General features: G+C 29.5%; 1 protein-coding gene across 1 annotated transcript; it reads left to right on the top strand.

The window, feature by feature from the left end:
* Positions 1-1,897: 1,897 nt before the first annotated feature.
* LOC111614707 (cytochrome P450 4V2-like) lies at positions 1,898-9,424 on the top strand (the record flags this gene model as incomplete). The annotated part of the gene is made up of 12 exons (XM_023356074.1): positions 1,898-1,916; positions 4,246-4,315; positions 4,403-4,544; positions 4,638-4,741; positions 5,762-5,903; positions 5,997-6,100; positions 7,329-7,455; positions 7,538-7,729; positions 7,802-7,980; positions 8,080-8,141; positions 9,015-9,194; positions 9,264-9,424. Coding segments are annotated over exons 1-12 (1,482 nt in total), but the record flags the coding sequence as incomplete, so codon positions are not given.
* Positions 9,425-11,298: the final 1,874 nt, after the last annotated feature.

Below are 11,298 nucleotides of genomic sequence, written 5' to 3'. Positions count from 1 at the left end.
TTCCACAAAATAAATAGCCTATACTTTCAGTCAAAACATAAAATGAATATAACCAAAATTTCGTCTGGATTGGACAAAAATTGCAGGAATTATAATAAATTCACACATACAAACACACAACACAGATGACAGTTTTTATATTAGTAATAAGCTAATTATTATAATTCTTTAATAACGAAGTAAATATTTGCATTTTGTTTTTAAATGTAATTTAAAAATATAAATTCAGTTGACCAACTTAAATGTAATCATCATAGCGAGAGTGAATTAAAAAACGAGTTTCCTGTTTAGATACATTAAACTAATGCATATATCTGCATGCAAGAAAACAAGCAGAGAAAAATAGCTTTATAGTCATGACCAATATAATGAGACCTATTTTAACATAATAAATTTTCTCTTTCAACGATTGAAATAATTTAATAAAATATTTAATCTTTATTTTTAATTCTTCATATTTATCTTAGTGGCGCGTTATCCTATGATCAAAACAGGGCAATTGCCAGGGTCCCCTGTTAGTGAGAGCCCTAAACCAACCTTTTATAAGAAAATATTTCCCCAAAAAAGTTCCCTTGAACTGAAGTCAACACTGTACATGGACCTCAAAATAATTCAAATTTTCCTGGGCCCCATGAAACTATAACGCGCCACTTATTTATCTCTAGCTTATATATTTTAATTAGACTTTTCAGACTTTAATAATACTTTTCTATATTAAAAATTTGTCTTTAATATTTAGTTATTAAATATTTTAAAAATCTATTAATAATTGTAAAACATAAAATTATTACAATTCCGTTACTTTATTTAATCCTGTTATATTTCGCCTGCGTAAAGATTATGTACAATAGGGTACATACAAATATTAATGTATATCCTAATATTAAACCGGTGAGTCCTTAATAAAGAATTGCATGAGAAATCACCTTTAAAAATTCCGTTCAATGAACAGGGTATTTATTAGAAGATTTATACGTGCTAACTGAAAACATTATTTTTTATGCACCTGCCAGGAATACAAAGAAAATAAGTCGTTAACACTAACAATTTGATAAATCTATCTATTTATCACGTCAAAAAGTGTAGAAGGAAAGAAATTTCAACATTTCAATGTTCAATGTTCAATCAACAAAAAGATTTGAAAAAAGAGCGTACAAATATGGCTTCAGTTATAAATTCCTTAACAAGTTGAAATTATTTAGCAAAAGAAGGAATTTATTTATGTTATGTCCATTTAATACGATAAACATTTTTTTTTTTTTTGTATTGCTAATATTCGTTGTAATTCTTTTAACCGTTCGACCAATCAGAACGTAGAACGTTCTGCTTGATGTAAATATATGGTTACATATTCGAGATGAAGAGAGAGTACTCTGAAGTTATCCAAGTATAAACGATGTTTCTCCGCACAGATTTATGGAAGACTAGAGACTTATTTTTTCACTTACTCCATCCGTTTCGCTATTTGCTTATACTCTTAGCTATTGCCATAATTTTTCTTTTGATTATTTATATTTATCTCGGATTTAGTCGACGTCTTTACGATCGCCTACCCGGTGCTAACATCCATCCTCTCACCGAAATCATCGTTGTGCTGAAAATATATTTTCAGAACAAGCATCTGGATAGAAATATCTGTAAGTTCCATCTTATTAATAATTAAAATATATTATATTAATAATTAATAACGATAAATTAAAATTATTTTAAGTCGTATATATTAAAACTAGTATAAATAATGCATAAACTGAGTGATATCACGTTAATGATTTGAGCAAATGTAATAATTGATAATTTATCGATCAATGAAAAGGATGAATAAAGGATGCTGAATAGTCTGGTATTTTAGTAACCATACTTCATCGTAATTGAATATATGAGCGCTAAGTTTTGGTCTATGGTAGATTTATCACACAGTATTGACTCAAAGATGGATGAACACTGGTTATTTATTGTAAAAACGGCAATAAATAAGCAGTATTTATCAATCATTTCTTCTGCTTAATAGTATGTGATAAGTCCTCCATACAGCCAGAACTTAGTGTTCACATATTCAATTATAGCAATATAAGGAGATAAAACACATCACCAATACTTCATCCTGTTCAAACAACATATGGAGTGAAAGCACGGTTCAAATAGCAACGAAATTTAAGAATTTATTTATAATCTACTGTACTTAAAATGCTATATGCTGAAAATAATTTAAATCTATTATGTTTTCGTAATTTATAAAGTCTTTTTCTAAATTTAGATGTCTCTAAATAAAACACTAAACAACTTTTCTGAATAAGAAATATCGGTCAAGTGAATTATCTAGGATTTTAGAACATTAAAATATATTATCATATATCAACGTCTCATTATTTATTTTCAAGCATTTATAAAATTATTTATAACATTTCTCGATTACTTTCTTAATTATGAATTAAATTAAAGTTTCTGAAGAGATTTCCATCCTCGTTAAAAAGGGAATATTTTTATTTAAATTTACATTTTTATCAAAAATTTTTGTTTTGAAAGCTAAACAACAAGATTTGAATCTATACAAGTGGATGAAAGCTAAAACTTTAAAAGTAATTTATCATAAAAACTGTATATAAAAAGTTTCTTTTAATAAAAATTTTATTCATCTATAAATTTTAATAAATATGTTATATAACTGGTGTACACTTTTCTGCTTGGTCTATGATTTCTGCCATGCGTGAAGCCATTAAAGAGAATCTAAGAGGAGTTTCGCAACTTCAGGTTTCCTAGTTAGAAAGTAAAGAGTGATGAATTGTAAACGAAGTGAAAAGGAGTCACCAAGTGGAAAGTAGTTCGATAACCTTTCTTTTCTCCACATCCTTTCGTAACTGTTAAATTCTAACATTAATATTTTACACAGAACTTAACAAAGTTTACTTCATAAAGAAAAAATATAGAATAAAAAATAGGTTGTATGACCTTTATTAATTATTTAACACGACTGAAAAACGGGTAAAGTTTCATTTCAGTCTATATTTTTAGATTTTCCCAGAAAGATCGTCATTGAACATCATTAAAACAGCATAAAAATACCTCTCTAATTTGTTTTATATATTTAACAGTAATATTATATGCAATTGCCAGGGCCCCCTGTTAGTGAGAGCCCTAAACCAACCTTTTATAAGAAAATATTTCTAAAAACATTACCCCGAAGAAAAATGTATGAAGTCAACACTGTACGCGGGGCCTCCTAATTTAAATCTGCCTTGGCCCCATAAAACTATAACGCGCCACTGTTTTATCCACTTCTAATTAAGATAGAATGCTGAAACTTCGAAAACATGTCTAAATCTAATGACTGCATTTTAGAGAAAGTCCCACCTCCACAATCTTCTCCAATCCGAAACATAACCAAATATAGAATTTAATCATATTTATGTGTCAATATATTGTAGTGATTATAGTTATAAGCTTCTTGCCTGTATAAAGTTTATTTAATAATTATCTCAATTAACCAGTTGGTAGAGATATGAGGCTTATCAAACTGCAATGGAGCTAAATAATCGAGATTTTAAGACTTTCATTTGTGGAATGCATTTCGGTTCTCACTAGACTTTCCTCGGCCACAACTATATAAATACAGATAACTGCAATATTTAACACAATATTTACAGGTTACATGGTTCACTGTAACTGTTCGTATTTCCATTCGATTACAGTTTCTACTCGCAGTTCAAACAGACAATTCTTCATGTGACACTGTGTGATGTATTTGATGTGGGTGGCAATAACTCCATCCCATCCCCAACCTCAAACATAACCAAAAGCGTTTATAATTTTCTTTTTAATATATTAAAATTTTGATCAACCGAAACAATTTTTTCAACTTTTTCCTCTTACACTCCCACATCATAAAATGACAAATTATTATTCGCAATACTTTCAAGTCATTATCTTCTCATCACTTTCTGGTCTTTTTCCTTTTATAATAAGTGAATGAAATAGTAGTGTTATATTCAACATGACCCAAAACTTACGAAATTGATTTCTTATTCTTCTAATAATAAAATGAGGGGCTGATAAATATTAGATGGTGGCACCATTCACTTAATAAAAAGAAATGCCGATAGAAAAGGAAACATGCCAGCAATAAAAATTGATAAAGACATTTTATGATTTATTTCCTTAATATTTTGTTAACTAGAAAATCTATAGAAATAAATTTGTTGTATACATACGAGGAAGATTTAACGACATTATCAATTTAATTATTTACAGAGTGGGAGAATTNCAAGAATAAAGGATATAAATTTCTCAATGTTTGGCTTAAGGATGGATTACTAACGAGGTATATTATTAATATTTACAATCATTTTATATTATTCTCATTAATCTATTTTTTAGAAATTTTAAATTTTTCTTATTATTATTTCAGTTCGGGAGCGAAATGGCGAGCAAGAAGAAAACTTCTTACTCCTTCTTTTCACTTCAAAATTCTAGAAGATTTTTTTCCTATTTTTAATGATCATTGCTCGATCATGTTGGATATAATGATGCGTTCAACTGATAAAGACTGGGTCGATATAGTTCCCATTATAACGAAGTGTAATCTTGATATCAACTGTGGTCTGTATTAAGTCCTAATAATTATTCTACTAATTTTACACCAGCTAAAAATTGATTTCTCTGTCAAAAACATTGCAGAAACGGCAATGGGAATAAAACTGAATTCACAGATTAGTGAAGACAGAGGTTACAGAAGACACTTAGAAAGGTGTGTAGTTTATTTTATTACAAACTTGCTTTGTATCATGTCCGTTCTCGAATCTTGCAACTCGCATTCCATGAGCAAAAAGAGTAATTTCCTGGGATCCCCTGCTGCTGGGGTCCCCAACCAATATTTTATAAGAAAATATTTCTAAAAACATTACCCCGAAGAAAAATGTATGAAGTCAACACTGTACGCGGGGCCTCCTAATTTAAATCTGCCTTGGCCCCATAAAACTATAACGCGCCACTGTTTTATCCACTTCTAATTAAGATAGAATGCTGAAACTTCGAAAACATGTCTAAATCTAATGACTGCATTTTAGAGAAAGTCCCACCTCCACAATCTTCTCCAATCCGAAACATAACCAAATATAGAATTTAATCATATTTATGTGTCAATATATTGTAGTGATTATAGTTATAAGCTTCTTGCCTGTATAAAGTTTATTTAATAATTATCTCAATTAACCAGTTGGTAGAGATATGAGGCTTATCAAACTGCAATGGAGCTAAATAATCGAGATTTTAAGACTTTCATTTGTGGAATGCATTTCGGTTCTCACTAGACTTTCCTCGGCCACAACTATATAAATACAGATAACTGCAATATTTAACACAATATTTACAGGTTACATGGTTCACTGTAACTGTTCGTATTTCCATTCGATTACAGTTTCTACTCGCAGTTCAAACAGACAATTCTTCATGTGACACTGTGTGATGTATTTGATGTGGGTGGCAATAACTCCATCCCATCCCCAACCTCAAACATAACCAAAAGCGTTTATAATTTTCTTTTTAATATATTAAAATTTTGATCAACCGAAACAATTTTTTCAACTTTTTCCTCTTACACTCCCACATCATAAAATGACAAATTATTATTCGCAATACTTTCAAGTCATTATCTTCTCATCACTTTCTGGTCTTTTTCCTTTTATAATAAGTGAATGAAATAGTAGTGTTATATTCAACATGACCCAAAACTTACGAAATTGATTTCTTATTCTTATTATTATTTCAGTTCGGGAGCGAAATGGCGAGCAAGAAGAAAACTTCTTACTCCTTCTTTTCACTTCAAAATTCTAGAAGATTTTTTTCCTATTTTTAATGATCATTGCTCGATCATGTTGGATATAATGATGCGTTCAACTGATAAAGACTGGGTCGATATAGTTCCCATTATAACGAAGTGTAATCTTGATATCAACTGTGGTCTGTATTAAGTCCTAATAATTATTCTACTAATTTTACACCAGCTAAAAATTGATTTCTCTGTCAAAAACATTGCAGAAACGGCAATGGGAATAAAACTGAATTCACAGATTAGTGAAGACAGAGGTTACAGAAGACACTTAGAAAGGTGTGTAGTTTATTTTATTACAAACTTGCTTTGTATCATGTCCGTTCTCGAATCTTGCAACTCGCATTCCATGAGCAAAAAGAGTAATTTCCTGGGATCCCCTGCTGCTGGGGTCCCCAACCAATATTTTATAAGAAAATATTTCTAAAAACATTACCCCGAAGAAAAATGTATGAAGTCAACACTGTACGCGGGGCCTCCTAATTTAAATCTGCCTTGGCCCCATAAAACTATAACGCGCCACTGTTTTATCCACTTTTAATTAAGATAGAATGCTGAAACTTCGAAAACATGTCTAAATCTAATGACTTTATTTTAGAGAAAGTCCCACCTCCACAATCTTCTCCAATCCGAAACATAACCAAATATAGAATTTAATCATATTTATGTGTCAATATATTGTAGTGATTATAGTTATAAGCTTCTTGCCTGTATAAAGTTTATTTAATAATTATCTCAATTAACCAGTTGGTAGAGATATGAGGCTTATCAAACTGCAATGGAGCTAAATAATCGAGATTTTAAGACTTTCATTTGTGGAATGCATTTCGGTTCTCACTAGACTTTCCTCGGCCACAACTATATAAATACAGATAACTGCAATATTTAACACAATATTTACAGGTTACATGGTTCACTGTAACTGTTCGTATTTCCATTCGATTACAGTTTCTACTCGCAGTTCAAACAGACAATTCTTCATGTGACACTGTGTGATGTATTTGATGTGGGTGGCAATAACTCCATCCCATCCCCAACCTCAAACATAACCAAAAGCGTTTATAATTTTCTTTTTAATATATTAAAATTTTGATCAACCGAAACAATTTTTTCAACTTTTTCCTCTTACACTCCCACATCATAAAATGACAAATTATTATTCGCAATACTTTCAAGTCATTATCTTCTCATCACTTTCTGGTCTTTTTCCTTTTATAATAAGTGAATGAAATAGTAGTGTTATATTCAACATGACCCAAAACTTACGAAATTGATTTCTTATTCTTCTAATAATAAAATGAGGGGCTGATAAATATTAGATGGTGGCACCATTCACTTAATAAAAAGAAATGCCGATAGAAAAGGAAACATGCCAGCAATAAAAATTGATAAAGACATTTTATGATTTATTTCCTTAATATTTTGTTAACTAGAAAATCTATAGAAATAAATCTGTTGTATACATACGAGGAAGATTTAACGACATTATCAATTTAATTATTTACAGAGTGGGAGAATTGTTTTTATCTAGAGCTGTTAAACCTTGGCTTTGGTTCGACTCTCTCTTCTTTTGTACAGAAATTGGTAGACATTTTTTACATCATGCGGAAGGGCTTCGAATATTTGGACAACAGGTAAAAGTATTAATCATTTTTTAAAATTAATTTAAAATAAACTAACGCATAAATTGAATTTAAAAATTAAAAAAAATTTCAGGTATTTGCTGAAAGGAAGCAACAATTTTTATTAAGAATGCAAAATGAAAGTTGTGACCATAACGATAATACTATAACGAATGGAATTAGAAAAAGGAAAGCATTTATGGATCTACTTCTTCATCATTATTTTGAAGACCATAGTTTATCAGAAGAGGATATTTTAAACGAAATTAATCTTTTTATGTTTGCTGTCAGTATTTTATTATACTTTTTTCGTTCGCGTAAACATTTAGGTCACCACGAATTGTATTTATATCAATAGGGTCATGACACCACTTCATTTAACCTGTGTTGGACCTTGTATCTTATCGGTCTTCATCAAGATGTACAAAAGAAGTTACATGACGAAGTGGACTCATTCTTTGGGGAGGAAATGGACACTCCTGTATTACCTGAACACTTAAAGCATTTTAAATATTTAGATTGCGTGATTAAAGAAAGTCTTTTTTAAAGTTTATTTTTTAATTATATTTTTATTTAAATTATATATACTGTGTAAAGTGTAAAGTATTGATCATTTTCATTATAATTTTAGGAGGTTTTACGGCTTTATCCAAGCATACCTTTCATAGGAAGAGATTTGTTAGAAGATGTCCGTGTTGGTGAGTTTATACTGTTAAAAACTTATTTTATTTAATATAAAATCGTAAAACACTTGTTATAATAATGTTTATAAATATTTTTATAAATAATGAATAACTGCATGAAAATAAATATGAGATGCTGTTAAAATAAAGTGAAAATTTATGTGTAGAAATTTTAATTGTATATGAAATATTATGAAGATGATCAATGGGAACATAGTGAATGCATTAAATTTTTTCAGTAGAAATAATAATTTTACAATTACTAATAAGTATCAATAGTGACATAGCGATATCTCTCTATTGATAATACTGTATATGACAATGTAAAGTAAACTGTGAGATAGTATTCACATTTTACTTTGTTACAAGTAATTTTATAGCGATTCATTCATGAAATTTTTAATTGTATAATAAGGAAGCATTACTTAAACAGAACTCGATGATAACCCTTCTTATAATCATTAATATTTTGCACTGAACATTGATAACTGGTCTTGGGTCCGCGCCACATGAACAGAATAGCTACGTGCTTTTCTTCACGTAACTAACACTTAAATAGGGAGCAGTTTCACATAGAAAATCCTACCGGAAGGCATTCTTCTCACTTACATTTCCGTATACAAACAAACAAACAAACATTAAAATTTGGCAATTTTTAAAACCAATATTTCTCTGATAGATATAAAATAAATAAAAAATAATAGATTTTAAAAACGAAAACAAGGCTGCAGACATACAGCTTAATACTAAACGAAATTATTTAAAGTGTTTATACGATTTTGATGGAATTCTTATCCAGATAATGACATTTGAACTTAGAATCGTTCTAAGTTTTATATGCAGAGAAAAATTGAAAGCATCAAAGTAAATGGTTATTTCTGCTTCCAGGTGATTATCTCATACCAAAAGGAACATCTTGCATCTTCTTCTTATACGAATTGCATAGAGATCCCGAAGTCTTTCCGAATCCTGAAGTATTTGATCCCAACAGATTTTCGCCAGAAAATTCTCACAACAGAAATCCGTTTGCCTATATACCATTTTCAGCAGGACCAAGAAATTGTATAGGTAAGGATCGTATATAAACTTTTATTACTACCTCAATTCACAATAATAATTATTCATTAATATTTTTAGGTCAGAAATATGCCCAGGTTCTAGTTAAAGTAATACTTATCCAGATATTGCGAAAATTTAATTTGATCTCCTTGGATCCTCGAGATCGCATCCCTGTTGGAGGTGAGATAGTACTTCGACCTAAAGTTCCACTCAGATTGAAAATCACTCCAAGAAAAATTGTATATTAATTTATGAAATATGTATAATAGTTGCTTGCTATATAAAAAATATAAAACAATTATTTAGAAACTAAATTTATTTAAAATATTATCTTTACTTCGAAAAACTTTATTTAAATTTTCTAAATGTTTCTCGACTTATTATTTTATTGTGGACAAATATTTTCCTGATTTAGTCCATAAATCTTCTGAATTTATTTCATTGACCTATATTTAAAGATTTGTTTATAATGGTAAAATAAAGTACATTTTTAAACTAATTTATCTCATTTTTATTTACTTTCTCCGCAAATTACACATTTGATATCTAATTAATACACAGTAAAACAGTAAATATATAACTTTAACTAAATATATTCGTAGGAAAGAAGCGATTTTCTGTGTTTAAAAAAAAACCCTGTTTAAAACGGAACCTGCCAAACCGGAAAAATATTCGGTCCCGTAAGAATCAGGTTTACGCAGGTTTTACTACCTGCGTAACCTGATTCTTATATAGATTATATAATTAATTAATAATATATAGCAAAACCTGTCCAAAGCGGAAACCTTCCAAACAGAAAAAATATTCGGTACAGTGCAGTTCAGGTTTACGCAGGTTTTACTATAATTATTTTTGGGTTATATTTTGGAGATAAAACTTTAAAAAGATTGAATTTTATTTAATACAGTAAAACCTGTGTAAAACGGACTCATGCGATACCGAATATTTTTCCGGCTTGGCAGGTTTCCGTTTTGCGCAGGTTTTTTGTTAACATATAAAATCGCTGGGCTTCGAAGATCTTTTTCCATTGCGCAGGTTTTCGTTGTACTCAGGTTCCGTTTTGGACAGGTTTTACTGTATTTTATTTCTTCTTACGCAGATTTGATTATTAGTAAGCAAATTATTCTCCCCTAAACCATGTGAAAATGTCTGAAAAAAAAAACATAAAATATTCAGAACAGATAGTTTAGAATTTATTACTTATATATAATTAACTTTGACAATAATTTAATTTATTTATTTTTAACTTTAAGATAATACTTTAACGATAAAATTATTAAAATAAAATAGTGTGAAGTTAAGTAATCACAAGCCAATCTTTAAAGTTAAGTTATTTTATCCACATTTTACAATATTTTAAATCATAAATGAGAGTTAANATAAAGCAAAACTGAGAAACATTAAATAACAATAATAACTTATAATGAAACTCTGTCATGCTCATAATTGTTCATGTCTTATATGTTTTAAGATTTAAAACTTAATAGCACAGAAATATGATGGTCACTCCATCTGTTGAGAATAAGCTAAACTAATAGAAATTTTATCAAATTTTACAGTAATTACGACACAGCACTGATCTCTGCTTACAAATAACACTGTCAATATCGTCAACTGTATAGAGTAAAATATATCAGAAAAATATGTGAAAATTTAGATATTTAGCAATTCCATTGGCATCTAATCGAACTAACTGGAATTTCCAAATATTGTATGCTTAGAGTATTGAAAAATTCTCTCGGGCAAAAAAAAAAGTTGTATAAGTTTGGAATTAGTAGTTTTTAATCAAAAAGTGTTTAGGAGTTGACGATGAAAAATGCATTACTAGAATCTTTCAGAAATGTGCCCAGTGGCTTACCTTCTTCAACGATCCTCATACATATATTTGAATACATAGATCTATGTATTAAAATGTATGTATCAGGAATCTTAGTTATGTAGGACCGTGCAATGTGCTTAAACTGAGTTGAGTTGAGCTGGTTAAAAAAACATATTCTGCGCCCCTATTTTTTCAGAAACACTGTAAATCAGAGCGGATGCACATCCGTAATACAAAGATTCTGTAGCTTTGCTGCTCGCTGCTGTATATCTAAGCTATGTACTGTACAGTACA

The sequence above is a fragment of the Centruroides sculpturatus genome, unplaced genomic scaffold (assembly GCF_000671375.1).
Source record: "Centruroides sculpturatus isolate CEXI.00-Female unplaced genomic scaffold, Cexi_2.0 scaffold2218, whole genome shotgun sequence".
In the NCBI taxonomy this organism is placed as follows: Eukaryota; Metazoa; Arthropoda; class Arachnida; order Scorpiones; family Buthidae; genus Centruroides; species Centruroides sculpturatus.
The sequence above is the reverse complement of the archived record's forward strand: the minus strand, read 5'-3'. Positions and strand labels throughout refer to the sequence as shown.